Source organism: Canis aureus, chromosome 3 (assembly GCF_053574225.1).
Source record: "Canis aureus isolate CA01 chromosome 3, VMU_Caureus_v.1.0, whole genome shotgun sequence".
NCBI classification, from domain to species: domain Eukaryota; kingdom Metazoa; phylum Chordata; class Mammalia; order Carnivora; family Canidae; genus Canis; species Canis aureus.
The window spans coordinates 49887188-49906265 of NC_135613.1; the positions used below are offsets into that span (position 1 = coordinate 49887188).

Genomic DNA, 19078 nt, shown 5'->3' on the forward strand with positions numbered 1-19078 from the left:
GATTAAAAAATAAATAAAGGAAATTTCTGTCAATACACATGATTGCCTAAATCAAAATTTTTATCCTGTCAGTGTGAATTAGGTTTCTATCATTTGAATCCAAAGAATTTTGATACAAAACAAGCATAGACATTTTACCAAGAACCTAGGGCAGAAACAGATTTTCTCTGGGCCCAAAGGGATCAATATTTTATGATTTCTGAATGCGAATGTGAAGGTTTTTAAGCTATTTCACTTCCAATAAAGTAATGATGTCCCCGTAAGTAGATTCCAGAGTCATAAGGAGAACCCATCCTTACAAAGTGAAACCAGGTTCCTATAGTTCTCCAGCATCACCTCCCTTTGTGCAGGATCCAGCTTCCCCCACTCCTCTGGGGTAAAGTCCATGGCCACATCCTTGAATGTCACTGGTGCCTAAGACACAAACATACTTTTGTTCACCATCTCTCAACAGACTCAATTTCACCCCCCTAGTTTCTGCTGCCCCTAGAGAAGATGCATAAGACATATACCTCGGATGGGAAATGACTGATAAATGACAAGCATTCTAATGTATTCGGATTTGGAATACTCTATGAAGTCACTGGGTGCCAATTATGTGCCAGGCATACTGTCCTGAAGTCAGCATGAGAACTGAAAAAAGTAAGACTATGGTGCTTCTCCATTGAGACTATCATTTTTCAGGGGAATAAAGAGTTAAAACACGAACCAAAGAGTCAATAATGCAGTTTGGCACAGTAAACAATGTGGGCAGAGGAAAAAGGCATGTTTGTATAATTCTCCCTGTGAGTTGATTTAACCAATCAGAAGATGAATTGAAATACAGAACTTGCAAATGAAGAAGTCATGGAATGAAAAGACAGGCAGGAAGTACCAAATCCAGTTAAACACGGAATTCAAAGTAAAAAGCATTAAACTGGACAGGAGCAAATTAATTGAAGGTACGGATACAACTTTTAAACATTCATGTGTAAACATAGTATTAAGTTTATATAACACAAAATATATAAAAGCTATAATAAATTATAATAAGATAAATGTTAACTTTTAGAGGATCTAAAATGGAGAGTACGTGAAAAATCTTTTTACTATTTACAACATTTCTTTAAGTCTAAATAATTTCAAAATAAAATGCCCAAAGTGGAAATAATCTGAGATTTATGTAACAAGAATCAAAAAGTAAGAATCATCCTTGGAAAATAAATTATAAAAATCATAAAGTAGTCACTAAGTAGAAAAGATATTATGAGGAAAAAAATGACCTCGATCCTACAACCTGCAAAAATGACACTCAATAGGAATTAATTTCCAAACCACTAAAAGAAAAAAATGAACTATTGCACAAAAGCCAGAAAACAAAAGAAGATATAAAGAAAGCATAATAAACAGAACTATAAAAATCACATGGCAAGAAAAACTTGAAACATACAATTACTGTGAATTAAATAATTTATCTTATAAAAAGGTGTTTTTTTGGTTGAGTTGTTTTTGTTGTTGTTGTGTTTTTGTTTTTTGTTATTTTGTTTTTTTTTTTTGCCACATCCTATTTACAGAAAGGACACTTAAACAAAAATCCCAAAGTTGGGGGTGAGAGGGAAGTGGATAGAGATATACAACAAACTGTTATCCTCAGTAGGGAGAGGTGGAGGACTGAATTTGGGGAGGTAAGTAACATTATCTTTCTCTTTATGTATGTCTGTGCTATTCACCTAGTTATAGTGAGCAAGTTTTATTTATTTATTTTTTAAGATTTTATTCATTTATTCATGAGAGACACACACAGAGAGAGGGGGGCAGAGACACAGGCAGAGGGAGAAGCAGGCTTCATGCAAGGAGCAAAATGCAGGGCTCAAACCCCTGGAATCCGAGATCATGATCATCCGAGATCATCACGCTCAACCGCTGACCCACCCACGTGTCCCCTGTTTTAAAACTTTAATATCCTAAAAAATCTAATAAGATAAAGCTAAATGAAAAAAAGAAAAAAAGCCCAGGCAAATTCCTATTAGAAAGATAGTTGTTACCATCAAACAAAATCTAATGCGCTAATGCATTACCAAAGACAGTTTTTAAATTTCTATAAAAGGTTTAATCTACCCCAAAGCTATGACAGTCTTTTTTTTTTTTTTAAGATTATATTTATTTATTCATGAGAGATAGAGAGAGAGAGAGAGGCAGAGACATAGGCAGAGGGAGAAGCAGGCTCCTCGCAGGGCGCCCGGATGTGGGACTCAATCCCCAGACTGGGGATCACACCCTGAGCAAAAGGCAGATGCTCAATCGCTGAGCCATCCAGGCGCCCCAGCAGTCTTAAATCCATTTTCAAAATGCTGAAATGTAGAAAGCGTTCACCCTTCCTCCAGTATTTATACCTTGATTTTCCTCTGGCTGCTACACTTGGCTACTGTTAGTAGAGTTCAGGTAGTACTAATGCCATCCCTGACTTATGGGTGGGATGTGTGTTTGTAGGAGTGTGTGCAGGTAAATTCCCTAGATTGAACCAATTAATTAGAGAATTACCACCATATTTGGCCAATAGTGGTACCAGAATGCGCCTAATGGCCGTCAAAGAGTTAATTCCAGGACTTGGGCTGGAATGACTAGGAGAGATGTATTTTTTCCCCAGTCTTCAACATGGGAAGATGTATGCCAAAATTTATTAAGAACATGCACAAGGGCAAAAAGCCTGCTTGAGAGCAAAATCTAATGAGAGAAAAAAAAAAGTCCATGAAATAGAGAGAATAGGTTCTAATATAGCTGTCTGGGTTTTATTTCTAGGGACACCTGGATTTTTCACTTACATTAGTCAATAACTCTTTCTGCTTAAGCCAGTGTGAATTTTCATGAGCTGCAACTTAAAACTTCTTGACTAAGACAGTCTCTAATACTCATGTAAGGTAGTTGAGAAACCAATGAAAATAAGCAAGTATATAAGGATCCTGAGAAGGAGTGCCTGGCTGGCTTAGTAAGAAGAGTGCGCAAGATTCTTGATGTTGGGGTCGTGAGTTTGAGCCCCATGTTGGGTGTGGAGATTGCTTAAATAAATAAAAAACTTTAAAAAGGATCCTGAGAAGTCACTTTTCAAACAGTACCAATGTGCTATGTCTACTTTTTACGCTCTGCATTACAGCAGCAAAAAGAAAGGCTAATTGAGGTATGCCACACACATTATGGAGAGTTCTCTTCTACCCAACTTTTTTTTTTTTTAATAATTCTATTTTTTTTTAAGATTTTGTTTATTTATTCACGAGAGACACAGAGCATGCGAGAGAGAGGCAGAGACACAGGCGGAGAAGCAGGCTCCATGCAGGGAGCCCGATGTGGAATTCGATCCTGGGTCTTCAGGATCAAGAACTGAGCTGAAGGTGGAGCTAAACCGCTGAGCCACCTGGGCTGCCCCCAATTTGTTTTAATAACAATTTTCAAATACACAAAAAGTTGAGAGACTAACACACTATTCACCCATATAGAACAACCACCACTCAAATTCAACAGTTCTTGATATATTCTCTTGGGGAGAGGAGGATTGGAAAATAAGCTGCAGACTTAATCTTCACCTCTAAAATACTTCAGCATTCATCATCTTGGAGGGCTGGATTCTTACTCTTTAAATTAAACCTTTCATAGGCTTTCCCTTTCTAGCACTTTTTGAACTATTTGAGTGCTTTTCATTAATTCACTCCAGCATTTAATGCGCTTTCTTAAATTTCTATTTTAACAGTCACATGTCTGTTGTCTCCCCTAGACAAACACCTATTTTAATAGGTATGTACCACATTTTCTTTTAAAACAGTCTCCTATGTTATTCAAGCAGAGAAATAAGCGTAGAAGTTCAAAGAAGGGCAATGCTTTCTACTGAATGACAATAAATTCTAGGCGCAGAAGGTACTATGGGTAAGTAGAAGACATTTTCTACTGAGTCCATCAGATAACCAAGTAGTCTCTTAGAACTGGAACCCAGCTCTCTAAATGGGCTCTAGTGGACAAAGAAACTCGACATCAAAAGCAACAGAGTGTGGGGCGCCTGGGTGGCTCAGTGGTTGAATATCTCCCTTTGACTCAGGTTGTGATCCCGGGGTCCTGGGATTGAGTCCTTCACCAGGTTCCTCACAGGGAGCCTGCTTCTCCCTCTGCCTGTGTCTCTGCCTCTCTGTGTCTCTCATGTATAAATAAATAAAATCTTTAAAAAACAAACAAGGCAAAAACAAACAAAGGAGTGCATCTGTACCCCGAGAAATAAGGGGGTATTTTCAATAATCAGTAGAGACTCACACTTACCTGGGATCTAGCCGTGAGGCGCAGAGATGCCACTTCTCCCTCTTCTGTGCTCTGTTCTTGGGAAAAGGGAGAATCCTGGGAAGACAGAGCTAAGAGCAAAAAAGCAGTAATGATGGGGCCTAGATCCATCTAGTGACTAATATTTACAAGTCTCAAATCGCCTCCACCTACAAACATTAATGAAAGGGAGTCCTCAAACAACCCAAGATCCAGGATCGTGGAGAATGTCCAGAAGTATTGCTACTCAGGACTTATATTCACTCAGTTGCTATAGTTATAAGACATTCTGGAAGATGGCACTCCCTGATCTAGAAATCAAACCAAGTTTTCTCCCTGAGAAATACTGAACTCTCCCTGCTCTTAATGTACACACCAGAAAAACAGGCTCAAGAGTTTTCAAAAATCACCCTCCAAGCTATTTAAAAGAAGACTGCTCTATCCCACCTACAAATAATTATCATTGAGTCTGCGGTGCAATCTAGAAATCTAACAGGCGCCCAGGAAGGTAATTCTGATGTAGGAGGTCACAGACCAAACTTCAACAAAGACTGCTCTAGTAGAACTGGAAGTCAGCCACCGATTTCTGGGCCTATTTCCTCCTATATAACACAAAAAAGTATTTGTTGAAATCATATGGTTGTTGCGCAAAGTGGCGTAAAAGGTGCAGATTTTTTTTTTTTTTTTTTTTTTTTGCCAACCAAAAAGCTAAATTCTCAGACTCACGTTTGGAGGCTAGGATGGTATAATCATCTGGGAGGAAGAACGTGTGAGAAAAAGTAATCAAGGCTACGCTCACGCCTTAGAAGCTAACATTCCGCTCGCATCTGAGGGGTGGCTTTGAAGGGTCTATTGTGCGCCCAGCTGGAGAGGCAAGCGGGGTGGATCCCACACCAAGCCCTTCATGCTCTCTCTCTCAAAGAGCCCTTCGGTCCCCCAGACAAAGGAGACGGACAGCACTCTCCGCCAAGAGCCACCTCCTGTGAGGCAACTGATTTCCCTCCAAGAGGAAAGAATTTCGCACAAGTTCAACACTTGAGCAACTCTTACCTGTCTTCTCGGGCATGTCGGCCACGTCGGTCTCCATCATCACCCCTGCTCCCGGTTCTGAATATTCTGATCTCCCCCCTCCCCAGTTCAGACTTGTCCGAGCGGAATGGTGAGAAGCTCCCGCGGCCTCGTCGTCCTCCGTCCTGCCTTCCCTCCGGGGGCTCTGCTGGGAGGCTTCAATCAGGTGCGGTCGGGTTCCTTCTTCACTCTCGAGCCTGGCGCGGTGCTACGAGGCTGGAACCTGAAAACCCGGGGACAGCATCCCTGAGGCTCGGTGCCAGGTGCCTGTCCCTGCCGCTTGCAGCTGTCCCTGGGGGCACCGAGCGGCTGCAAGGGACCAGCCAGGTACCCGGCGCGCACACAAACCCCGCTGCGCTCGGGCTCTCCCCCGAAGCCCCGCGCCGGCCCCGCGCCCCGCCCGTCGCGCCGCCGCCCGCACCGCGCTCGCACCCGCGTCCCGGGGAGGCGGCAGCCGCGAGACAGATTCGGGCCGGGGCGCAAAGAGATGGTGCTCGTGGTCCGCCCTCGAGGCCCCTTCCACAAACGCGCACTCCAGCCCCGACTCGGCACGACCTGACGCCCCAGGGGGCCACCATCTAGTCTGAGCGGAGAAGAGCGCCATGGGAACGGCCAACTCACCTCCCATCCCGGGCCTGACAAAGGCTACGAACTTCTTGGGCCAGCTCGGAGTCGCGCATGCGTAAGAAGGAGAGGGGCAAGGCTGGCAGGCCTCCGCCAGGCCCGGAACTACGAATCCCAGAAGCCCCTGGGCGTTGCCAGACTCCGTTTCTCCGCAGGTGGGAGCACACGTGGCGCGGTTGGGAGAATCGAAGGAGCTGTGGGCTCCTTCCCTCTCGCGAGAGTATCGGGCCGCAACGCCCGTGTCGGATTCACCCAAGAGAGAGCGCGAACCCCAGAGGCACGGAGTCGGGTCGGTGCTGGTACCCGCGCTTTGTCTACTCGTGGGACTGCAGCTCCGTGCTTAGCGTTGCTGAGGAGTTCGACCCTAATGATTCAACTATAAGATCTATTAGAGTATATGGCTTTTCCCATCTTTCTGTCCTCCCCAAACTCATCCTTTGCCTTCAAACAACCTGAAAGGTGTATTTTTGGGAGCAGCGGGACGTGTACCCAAACCGATGCTCGTGCATCCATCCATACACCGCTTTCTAATACTGAAAATTAACCCGTGTGAGATAGATGAGTTGAAAAGACTCAGCCAGTTTCAGCAGATTGGAGCAGCAGATTCTTTGCAGCCATAAAAATTAATCTAAATTTATCAAAAGAGGCTGTTGGCTCAACGCATAGTTAGTCTCTAATTATGGTCTTGCACGAACCCACCCGCCCCAAACTCTAAAACATCCAAACTGCCCTAACTCTTCTCAGTGAATGATTTTCACTGTCTGCAAACTCATTTGCAAAAGCCAGAACCTGAATATCCTCAACTTTTCTTTTTCACTATTTATCTCCAAGTCCTATTTGCTATATTTTTATTTTTTTAAAGATTTTATTTATTTATTCATGAGAGACAGAGAGAGAGAGAGAGAGAGAGAGAGAGAGCTAGAGGCAGAGACACGGGCAGAGGGAGAAGCAGGCTCCATGCAGGAAGCCCGACGTGGGACTCGATCCCCGGACTCCAGGATTACGCCCTGGGCCGAAGGCAGGCGCTAAACCGCTGAGCCACCCAGGGATCCCCTGTTATATTTTTAAACAACTGTCCAATTGGTCCATCTTTGTACCCACTGGCATTACCTTATTTTCTGGCCACAACCATTTCACTAGGGTTACCCTCGCGGTCCCCTAAGTGATTTCCCTAACTCAAGTTTTCTTTCCCACCCATCTGTTCTCCACACTTTCTGGCCAGTGATCATTCTAAAGCAGGAATATAATGTTACTTTATTGCTTAAAACTTTTGAAATGACTTTCAAAAACTTTGGGGTAAGATGATTTTTAGTCCCCATAAGAAGGCACCCCTTCTCTGGCTCCCATTATCTTGATGTAGCTCCCATTATTCACAGTCTTGTGGAATCCCCTCTTGAGTGTAAGACCTATGGCTCATTGTTAAACAATTGAACACAACAAAGGTGACATGATGGCATGATTCTAATTGTTGGTAGGAGACTCATTGCTGGCTCTGATAAAGCAAGGGTTGATGTTGGGGGACTACATGACATGGAACTTTAGGTAGTCTTCAGCCAATAGCCAGCAAGAACCTAAACCCTGTCAACAACCCCCTGGTGCTTGGAAGTGGATCCTTGCTGGTAAGAATCTTCACATGAGAACCCAGTCCTGGCTGACACCTTAATAGCTAGCTATAGAGGACCCAGCTAAGTTGTGCTCAGACCTCCCTTGCAGATATTGTGTGATAATAAGTGTATGCTGTTTTGAGCCGTTAAGTATAGTAATATTGCCATGCAAAGAAAAGATTACTAATACAGCATGCTAACATAAATGGCTAGCTCCTTCCTCAGAACCCAACCTGAATATCCCTTGGAAGTGGCAAGTCTGTTGGATTGAGAAACTATTGAAAAAATGATTGGAAATCCTCTAGAAGATAGATGACTACACTTGGTCCTGTGTGTGTGTGTGTGTGTGTGTGTGTGTGTAGGTGGGGAGGGAATGGCAGCACAAATGGAAGACATATGCTACAAGAAGACTGCAGGGAGAAGCTATAGGGAGTGTGGGTGCTTTTTGGTGTTTTCTTGTATTCTTTTCCATCTACTCCCACATTTGCCCACTCCTTCATCATTGTACAGGATAGCCCTAGAGCTGGGCTGGGAGAAGAGTGGATATTAATAGAGGCAAGCATATCTACCTCAAAGGGTTTTATTTAGTTTTCTCCCATCCTGACACATACACACACACACACACGCACACGCACACTGAGCCAGGTGATAACTGTAAAAAAAAAAAAAAGAGGTAGAGATAGAGAGGTTCTCTGAGGGATAAGATCATCTGGTAGGAAGAGAGTGGTAAATGGGGAGTGGTCTTTGCCCAAATTTTAATGCCATAGATTCTCTGCTTTTAAAATAACTCAAATCCCCCTAAGTACCACTTGCTGTTTCCACAAACAAATGTATGATCTATAGCTTGAGCCCTTCCTGGTGAGTTGAAGAAGAATAGGAAACATTCCAGGGCTTGGTTCCCTTCACTTCCTGTATTACCAGCTCATAACCTGAGCCTAGAGAGTATGGGCTTGCAGGGGAAAAAAAATATCTGAAGAATTCTATTGCTATAAAAAGAAAATAAACTGAACAGCCTATAACAGATAAAGCAGAATTAGAGGACTGTTTAGGATAAAATATATGGATTTTTTAAAAGCTAGCCTAAAAAAGATAAAGGAGGACAGAAATATTTAGCAAGAACTTTTCATAAAACAAAACCATGTGTGAAAAATAAATGATTGAAATGAAATATTATTTTTTTTTGAAATGAAATATTATTTTATTGAGTAGCAGAATGTGTGAAACCAGACTGAATTTTAAAGCTGGAGTCTACTCTTCCATAAGATATCAGAAAGGGATAAAAGCTGAAAAATATGAAAGAAATGTTAAGCAACGTGGAGACTGACTAGTTGTTTATAAAATGAGAGTCCTAGAAGGAAAGAAAGAATAAGCAGATAAAATATTTTAAGGAATAATAGGGATCCCTGGGTGGCGCAGTGGTTTGGTGCCTGCCTTTGGCCCAGGGCGCGATCCTGGAGACCCGGGATCGAATCCCACGTCGGGCTCCCGGTGCATGGAGCCTACTTCTCCCTCTGCCTGTGTCTCTGCCTCTCTCTCTCTCTCTGTGACTATCATAAATAAATAAATAAAAATTTAAAAAAAGGAATAATAATCAAGAATTATGGAGAAATGGAAGCTAAAGAACTTAAATCGAAAGTGCTCCTAGAAAGTCAAATGGGAAAAATATGAAAAGATACCACATATTAGGGCAGCCTGGGTGGCTCAGTGGTTCAGTGCTACCTTCAGTCCAAGGTGTGATCCTGGAGACCTGGGATGGAGTCCCACGTTGGGCTCCCTGCGTGGAGCCTGCTTCTCCCTCTGCCTGTGTCTGTGCCCACCCCCCCTCTCTGTCTCTCATGAACAAATAAATAAAATCTTAAAAAACAAAGATACCACATATTATAATAAAATCTAACCACATAAATATTCATTTGCAACCGTGGGAGTTCCCTAGGTGAACTTTGAAACTGGCCCTTATCCATGGAAGGCAAGGAGAGACTTAAAGAAAAAGACAGACTATTCTAGGTTGGTAGGCAGTAGTTTTAATAAGGGAACTTATGTACCAAGTTCTCTCCCTGTCTCTCTTTTTAAAGATTTTATTTATTTATTTATTTGACAGAGAGATAGAGAGAGCCAGAAAGCACAAGGAGGGGTGGGAAGTGTTGAATGACAGAGGGAGAGGGAGAAGCCAACTACCCCCTGAGCTGGGAGCCCCTGATGTGAGTCTCAGTCCCAGGACCCTGAGATCATGACCTGAGCTGAAGGCAGACACCCAACTGACTGAGCCATCCAGATGCCCCTACCAGGTTCTCTTAAGTGGCTATAAGACAAGTTGATCTCTGCACCCAGCTACCAAGATCTTTAAAGTTTCTCTAGAGGCTTTAACTGAGTACAGTGACATATTCAGTCCACATAGTCTCAATAACACATTACTCTCTCAAAGCTGCATCTCCCAAATTACCCCTACTTTGGAAATGCTGGGCAGCACATACATTTCCAAGGGTAGGAGAGAGGGTAAGGGGCTTCCCATTGTGTGGGTCTAGCTCACAGGTCAACTGGCAGTCACTCTTTTTTTTTTAAGATTTTATTTATTTATTCATAGGTGATACAGAGAGAGAGGGAGAGACACAGGCAGATGGAGAAGCAGAATCCATGCAGGGAGCCTGAAGTGGGATTTGATCCTGGGACCCTGGGATCACACCCTGGGCAGAAGGCAGGCACTAAACTGCTGAGCCACCCTGGCAGTTAGTCACTCTTGATGATCTCTTTCACAATAAATAACAAAGAAGAAATTTAAAAACCTTCCAGAGACAAAACAGATCACCACAAAGCAAAGTTCAATGCTAAATCTCCAGTGTCAAAAACAGTGCCTGGCATTTTGTGGCCCTTTAATAAGTAATAATTCTCACTGTAGCATTCCAGCTGTTTTCTCTTTAAATCTCAGGCCAAATTCGTAGATTTTCAGGATGATTTGAAGGTTATCTAGGTAATTTGGTGGGGACAGGTGACTTGGGGACCCTACTCTTTCGCCATCTTGCCCCCGTCTCTTTAATAAGTAATAATTGAATGAATAAATCTGACTGTTCAATAGTAGTAATGACTACAGAAGAAAGTATAATGATATTTTCAAATAATAAAAGATAAAACTTTGAATCTAGAATTTTATATTTCAAGTATCATGTAGGGATGCCTGGGTGGCTCAGTGGTTGAGTGTCTGCCTTTAATTCAGGACCTGAACCTGGGGTCCTGAGTTTGAGTCCTGCATCAGGCTCCTTGCAGGGAGCCTGCTTCTCCCTCTGCCTGTGTCTCCATGTCTCTTGTCTCTTATGAATAAATAAATAAATAAATAAATAAATAAATAAATAAAATCTTTTTTAAAAAAAGTAAGTATCATGTAAAAAAGTCAAAACAAGGATACTCTTATGCATACAAGACCTTGGAAATTTTCTTGGAGGAACTATTTCAGCAAGAAGGAAAAAAATTCAGGAAGATGCTTTAGGATATAAAGAAAGTAAGGGCAAAAATAGTAAAAAGTTTGTTATCATCTTCAAGGAGCACAGGCAGTGAAACAGGGTGACACCAACTACATGTTAAAAACAATTCCACTAAAGTTTTAATACCATTGGGGATGAGGTTTGGAAGTAGAAATGCACAAATGAGGTAACTAAGTTACTTGTCTTGATTAGAGGAAGGATATAGATATTCACAAACTTGATAAATGGATGGGAGGGGTAATGAAACTTAGGTAGGAGTTTTAATAAGTTAGGTACAAGTACCATGAAAGTAAGAGTAGATGTATATCATTCAAACCAGAACAAAAGAACTGATTATTCAATGGAAATCCAGGCAAGAAGAAAACAAGAAATAACAATAAAGTATGGTCAAGGGAAAACACAAAATAAGACCTGTTACATAATTTGTTACAAAAAATGTAAATGAGTCAAACCCATCCATCAAAAGGAAGAGAATTTCTGTTTGAATTAAAAACAAAAAACTGGGGCACCTGGGTGTCTCAGTTGGTTAAGCATTTGCCTTTGGCTCAGATCATGATTCCAGGGTCCTGCTCTCAGAGAGCCTGCTGCTCCCTCTCCCTCAGCCCTCCCCTGCCATGTTCTTTCTGAAATAAATAAAATCTTAAAAAAAAAACCTAACACAAACCTCAAGATGTAGCAATACGTTCTTTACAAAATATACAAAAAACTAAGCAACAAAGAAAAATTAAAAACAAAATGATGGCAAGGGACATACCAGGCAAAAATGAACTAAAAGAATACCCAGATAAAATATTAAAATATTAATAATAGAATTAGATTTAAGATAAAAACATCCTAATGGACAAAATAGGGACCTATATACTTGTAAAACTCATGAAGAGAAGTATAATCCATAGTATTTGCCTATGTTTCTGCTTTATCCGTTGTTCTTTCTTTTATAATGCTCTATGAGTCCTTGACATATAATTTTTTTTTTTTTGGTTAGAATTTCTCTTAGCCATTCTTTTTTTTTTTTAAGATTTTATTTTTTTATTCATGAGAGACACAGAGAGAGAGAGAGAGAGAGGCAGAGACACAGGCAGAGGGAGAAGCAGGCTTCATGCAGGGAGCCTGACGTGGGACTCGATCTCGGGACTCCAGGATCATGCCCTGGGCCAAAGGCAGGCACTAAATCGCTGAGCCACCCAGGGATCCCTCTCTTAGCCATTCTTTAAGGGTAGGTCTGGTAAGAGACAAATTCTTTTAGTTACCACTCATCTGAGAATGTCTGGATTGCCTCTCCATTCCTGAAAGATATCTTCTTTGGATATTCTATTCATGGTTGGCAATTCTTCCCCTTCAAATTGACAGCACTTGGGGGTCCCTGGGTGGCTCAGCGGTTTAGCGCCTGCCTTTGGCCCAGGACGCGATCCTGGAGTCCCGGGATCGAGTCCCACGCTGGGCTCCCGGCATGGAGCCTGCTTCTCCCTCCTCCTGTGTCTCTGCCTCTCTTTCTCTCTGTGTCCATCATAAATAAATAAATAAGTAAATAAATAAATAAATAAATAAATAAATAAATAAATAAAAATTTTAAAAAATTGACAGCACTTGAAAATGTGCTATTTTCTTCTGGCCTTCATGATTTCAAATGAAAAACCTGCTGTCATTCAAATTGGTGTGCCTCTACAAGTAATATGACATTTCTCTGCTGCTTTCAAGATTTTTCCTTTGCCTTTAGTGTGCGCAATTTTAATTATGATGTATCTTGTTAGGGATTTCCTTAGGTTTATTTATTTGGGATTTCAAATCTGTAAATTTATGTCTTTCACCAAGTTTTAGAACTTGTCTGCCATGACTTCTTTGAATACTCTTTAACTCCACTCTCTTTTTCCTCTCCTTTTGGGACTCTGATGTTAAGAATGCTGAATGTTTTGTCATTGTCCCAACAGGTTCCTGAGGCTCTGTTCTTTTTTTTTTTTCTATTTTTCTCTTTTTCAGATTGAGTAAATTCTATAGATCTGTACTCAAGTTCACTGATTCTATTATCTGTCGTCACCACTCTACCATTGAGTCTACCCAGTGAGTTTTTTACTTCAGTATTTATATTTTTTAGTTTTATTTTTTTTTAAAGATTTTATTTATTTATTCATGAGTGACACAAAGAGAGAGAGAGAGGCAGAGAAACAGGCAGAGGGAGAAGCAGGCTCCATGTGGGTAGCCTGATGTGGGACTTGATCCCGGGACCCCAGGATCATGCCGTGGGCTGAAGGCGGGCACTAAACCGCTGAGCCACCCAGGGATCCCCGTTTTATAATGTTTGTTTCTTTACAACTTCTTTTTCTTTGCTAAGATTTCCCATTTTTAAATTTGTTTTGAGAGATTTGTAAGTTCTTACTAAAATATTTTTTCAAATGATAGATGCTTTAAATCCTTGTCAGATGATTCAAACATCTGATTCTTCTCAGTGTTGGCATTGTCAGCTGCCTTTTATCCTTCAGGTTGTGATTTTCCTGGTTCTTAGAATGACAGGTAATTTTGGATTGATTCCTGGATATTTTGTCTGTTATGTTAGGAGATTGCAGGTTCTATTTATACCTTCTATTTTAGACCACTGTCACCCTGTTTAGGTGTAGCATACAGGTCTTGGCCTACTTTTTAGGTTGTGATTTCAATGAGAATTTAGTTTTCAGAGACCTTGTGGTACTATTTTGGTCTGCTTGGTTTATCTGGTACTTCTGGGGTTCCCACTAGTCCCTGCAGATCCTGCTTGAGTGGGTGGGAAGAGCCTCCCTCAGGCTGGGCTAAGGTGGGGGAATGTCTCCAGCCCACGGGAAAGAAAAGTGCTTCCTGGGTGGGGCCCTCTATATGGTGCCATTCACATGGTAGTTCTACCCAACCACCTGGTGTCTCTAGATGTGAATGTGGATATGTTCTGCAGTGGGGAGGTGGAGATTCCCAGGTATGGCTGGGACAGAGAGCACTTCCTGGGCTAGCTGATTATTGTGGTCATCACCCCCAGATTGTGCCATCTAGAGCTTGGTTTCTCTTTGTGTGTGAGAGGGGTCTCAGGCTTGGGGGGGGGGATAAAGAAGCTTCTCAATCAGGATAATTGTAGTGGTGGGATACCCTTTGTCAGCCATTTCTTGTTAGTGACATTTCCCTGCTATCTTAGCTCTGAGTGGGGAGGGAAGTTTCAGGTTTAAGGGACAAAGAGGCTCCCTGGCTGGGCGATTGTGGAAGATCTCCCCCACTTGTCAGATGCTGCCCATCTACCTGGTGTTCTGGATAGGGGATGAGAGTCAGACTCATAGGGAGGGAGAATACTTTCCATGGCTTCTTATGGTCAGTGGGGCTTCCAGTTAAGTCTTCCATCCAGGGCTACCAGGTTCCCCTGGTTTTATAGGTAGGGCCTGTATTCATTCTCTATGTTGGGGTGGGAGGCAGTGAGCCTATCTGGGACACCTCCTGCTGCTAGGTTTGGATTGTGACTTGCCCTGCCACCATGCTAGTCCTGGGGTCTGTCTCTCTACTCAGTCCACTTTCCTCTTTCCACCTGTCAGAGTTCTTGTCTGTTAGTTCTAGCATTTATAATGAACTTAGTAGGAAGGATCAGGGAGAAATAAGTTTACATATCCTCTTCTCTAGACCCTTTATATACTTATAAAAGAAATGAAAGATAAAGTAGATAGAATGACTGATAGATAAATCAATAATTGTAGTAGGAAAGTTTTACATAACCCCTGAGAAATTGATACATCAAGTAGACAAGAGAAAAGAGGACTATAGAAGTTTTTTTTTTTTTGAAGATTTTATTTATTTATTCATGAGAGACACACAGAGAGAGAGAAGCAGAGACACAGGCAGAGGGAGAAGTAGGCTCCATGCAGGGAGCCCGATGTGGGACTCGATCCCAGGACTCCAGGATCATGCCCCAGGCCAAAGGCAGGCGCTAAACCGCTGAGCCACCCAGGGATCCCCTATAGAAGTTTTAATAACAGGATTAAGAAGCCCAAGATAATAGATTTACATGCAACTTGACATGCAACAAAGAGATATGCATTCTTTTCTAGCATACAGGCAGTATTCAGAAAGAATTGACTATAGGCTCAAATACAGACGATGCCTCAATGAGTTTAAAATTATATCACACATCTATGTCACTACATATATTATAAATCATTTAAATATAATGTAAGCCACATATGTAATTGAAAATGTTCTAGTAGAGATTTTTAAGTTTTTTAAGAGGTGAAATGCATTAAGTGAATATATTTATTTAACCCAATACATCCAATATATTTAATTTTTAATCAATAACAGATTCATTAATAAGACGCTTTATATTTTTATGCTGAGTCATTAAAATCTATGTGTATTGTACACTGAGAGACCTCTCAATTCAGATTAGGTATATTTCAAGTCCTCTGTATCCTTAAGGAAATACACATAATTTTAAACACATTTTAGAAAAATTGGAAACAAGTGGGCTAAGGAGTCCATTCAAGGAGCTAAAGGAAATAACAGATTAAGCAAAAGAAATAAGAAATATAGAAATAATAAAGAATTAAAGTCAATGAAGTAGTGTACCCCAAAACAATTATCAAAACGAAAGATGTTTCAATGAATGGATTAATAAGTTACACAAACCTCCAGTTAGAGTGATGAATCTAAAAAAGAAAGTAGACAATGAAATAAGCAGAAAAAAATAGAGATATAATAGAGATTATTAAACAGGGCTGATTACTTAAAACATAGATAAAGTAGATAAATTTAGGAAAATATAAAATGAAAAAAAATCAGCACAAAATTAAATTGAGGGATCCCTGGGTGGCGCAGTAATTTAGCGCCTGCCTTTGGCCCAGGGCGCGATCCTGGAGACCTGGGATCAAGTCCCACGTCCGGCTCCCGGTGCATGGAGCCTGCTTCTCCCTCTGCCTATGTCTCTGCCTCTCTCTCTCTCTCTGTGTGACTATCATAAATAAATAAATTTAAAAAAATTAAATTGAAAACTCTACCATAAAAGAAATTTAAATAAGAGACCACATTCCAAATTCTACCAAACTTTCAAAAAACAAATCTTCTCTATCTTATATAAGATAGTTTAAAAACAGGGAGTGCCTGGGTGGCTCATTGGTTAAGCCAGGTCATGATCATGATCAGGTCATGATCCCAAGGTCCTGGGATCTTGGGTTCCATGTTGGTCTCCCTGCTCAGTGGGGATGCTTCTCCCTCTCCCTCTGCTGCTCCCCCCCTGCTTGTCCTCTCTTTTTCTCTCTGTCAAATAAATAAAACGTTTTTTTTAAGATACTCTAAAAACAGAAAAATAAAAAGAGATGGGGCTGCCACATTTGTTTTACTAATTCTGTGTAACCTTAGTTCTTTTTTTTTTTTTTTTTGTAACCTTAGTTCTTAAAATAGATAAGGATGCTATGTGGAATAAGAAAAGTATAATCTAATTCCACTTTTAGATACAGGTGCAAAAATCCTAAATAGAATATTAGATAGCTGAATTTAAATGGTACCATGATCATATAGATTTTAACAACAGAAAATCTAGCTATGAAATTTGCTACATTAGTGGACTCTAAAGGATAAAAATAAAATGATTAAATCAACAGAAACAGAAATGTCAGTCGGTAAAGTTCAATATCTATTAATGATTAGGTTAAAAATTCAGATAAGCTTTCTTAACTTGATAAAAATCTATATTCTGAAAGCCTAGAGCAAATGTGAGTTTAACAGAGGTGTTTAGGAGTATTCCCTTGCAGACTGTGAATGAGACAAGAATGTTATCAATGTTGATGTTGAATATAGTAAAAGAGGAAATACAATACTGTCCAATATAGGAGTAGGGGAAAAAAAGAGGAGGGGGCTGTTTGGGATGTTGGAAGAGACAAAATTTGAATGGCAATTACTTATATACATAGAAGTTAAGATTACAGACCCTAGAACCACAATTACTACGTTTTAAATTTAAAATCTAGGCTCTGCTGCATGTTTACATATCCCCAGGCACATTCCTTAGCATCTTTTTATCAGTTCTCCTTTTGTATAGTGAGGACAATACCTACTTCATTGGTGGTTGTGAAGATGAAATGAGCTATATAGGTGAAGATTAAATGAGTTCATATGAAATGAACTCACATGTATTTTATTTATTTGCTGATGATATAATAGAACATGAATATCTACAGAGAAAACTTAAAAGAATCAACAAATCAGGGCACCTGGGTGGCTCAGTGGTTGAGCGTTTGCCTTTGGCTCAGGTCCTGATCCCAGGGTCCTGTGATGGAGTCCTGCATCGGGCTTCCCGCAGGGAGACTGCTTCTTTCTCTGCCTATGTCTCTACCTCTCTCTCTGTGTCTCTTATGAATAAATAAATAAGATCTTAAAAAAAAATCAACAAATTATTAAAGCCATAAAAAATAAAGTTCAGCCAAGTTTCTAGATTCAGTGGTTTATTAATGATTAATTCAATAATATTACTCTACACCAACTGTAATAGAAAGTGATATACCATTCTTAATATGTCTTAAGCTGGTAGTAGATACATGGGCATGTTTTACTATCATTTTAAGCATTATGTATCCTTTTTGCATGTGAAATATTTATATTTTAAGTTTTAAAAAAGGATTCAGGGCATCCCGGGTGGCTCAGGGGTTTAGCGCCTGCCTTCAGCCCAGGGTGTGATCCTGAAGACCGGGGATTGAGTCGCACGTCAGGCTCCCTGCACGGAACCTGCTTCTCCCTCTGCCTGTGTCTCTGCCTCTCTCTCAATCTGTGTCTCTCATAAATAAATAAATAAAATCTTTAAAAAAATAAAATAAATAAAAAAGGATTCATTTTACTAACAAAAATTTGTGGAAGTCAGGGGTTCTGTCATTTATTTATTTTAAAATTATTATTATTTTTAAAGATATTTATTTATTTATTTATTCATGAGAGACACACAGAGAGAGGCAGAGACACAGGCAGAGGGAGAAGCAGGCTCCCTAGGGAGCCTGATGCGGGACTCTATCCCAGGACCCCGGGATCACGACTTGAACCGAAGGCATAGGCTCAACCACTGAGCCATCCAGGCACCCCTATTTATTTATTCATTAATATATTTATTTATATAAATTTATTTATTTGAGAGAGAGAGCATGAGTGGGGGGAGCCACAGAAGGAGAGGGAGAAGCAGACTCCCCACAGTGCAGGGAGCCCAAAGCAGGGCTTGATCCCAGGACCCCGGATCATGACCTGAGCCACCAGCTGAGCCACCCAGGTGCCCCAGGTGTTCTGTCATTTTTTTTTTATTTTTATTTATTTATGATAGTCACAGAGAGAGAGAGAGAGAGGCAGAGACACAGGCAGAGGGAGAAGCAGGCTCCATGCACCGGGAACCCGATGTGGGATTCGATCCCGGGTCTCCGGGATCGTGCCCTGGGCCAAAGGCAGGCGCCAAACCGCTGCGCCACCCAGGGATCCCGGTGTTCTGTCATTTAAATAAGTCTTTGCTCTACAAAATTCACTGTCTAACACATTATACATTTATTTGGGGGGAGCTAATTAATGACTATGCAGAATAAAGGGATCATGATTCAAATTTATGCATCTATAATACACCTATGTGTGCATGTAATACAAATATTAAAATCTACTAAAAAGTTAGATCTTCCCAGTCTGAAGATACAATATACCATGTTACAATTGATAATCTCAAATTGCTGCTCTTGCCTTCTGTTCATGCTCTCCTCCTTACAAGGTCACCTCAGGCATTTCTGGAAGTATGCAATAAGGCTCTAGTAGCTACACAGGCATAAGCTAGACTTTGGAGTCCACTTTGTTCTTCTGTTCCTGCTCTGGTTCCCCTGGAAAACATTCATGGGCTGCTCAAATGTTGAAGGAGCCTCATTATGGCCAGTACTAAAAAAAAAAGGAATCCACCTAGAAGAAATAAATGAAGCGTAATAGCTTATGGTTTACTTATTTCCTGTATAGGAGAGGAAGAAATTATGAATGGCTGCCTTCCATGTACCCAGGACACCATGCTGGTTGTTTTATATACATTAA

The 19078-nt window shown here is 41.0% G+C and overlaps 1 protein-coding gene across 9 annotated transcripts in view; it reads right to left on the minus strand.

Annotated features, from left to right (window-relative positions):
- ZNF286A (zinc finger protein 286A) overlaps positions 1–19078 on the minus strand; it is an 80940-nt gene that overhangs the window by 43070 nt on the left and 18792 nt on the right. For 2 of the 9 annotated variants that reach the window (XM_077892548.1, XM_077892549.1), the window contains 3 exons: positions 5326–5566; positions 4279–4367; positions 300–414 (listed from right to left, as the gene is read on the minus strand). In XM_077892548.1, coding sequence (XP_077748674.1) covers positions 300–414; positions 4279–4367; positions 5326–5365 — 244 coding nt within the window. In that variant the 5' untranslated portion in view covers positions 5366–5566. Of the gene's footprint in view, positions 1–299; positions 415–4278; positions 4368–5325; positions 5567–5775; positions 5918–17250; positions 17760–19078 lie in introns of those variants that run through there. The other 7 variants (XM_077892551.1, XM_077892555.1, XM_077892552.1 and 4 more) reach the window with 7 other exon arrangements.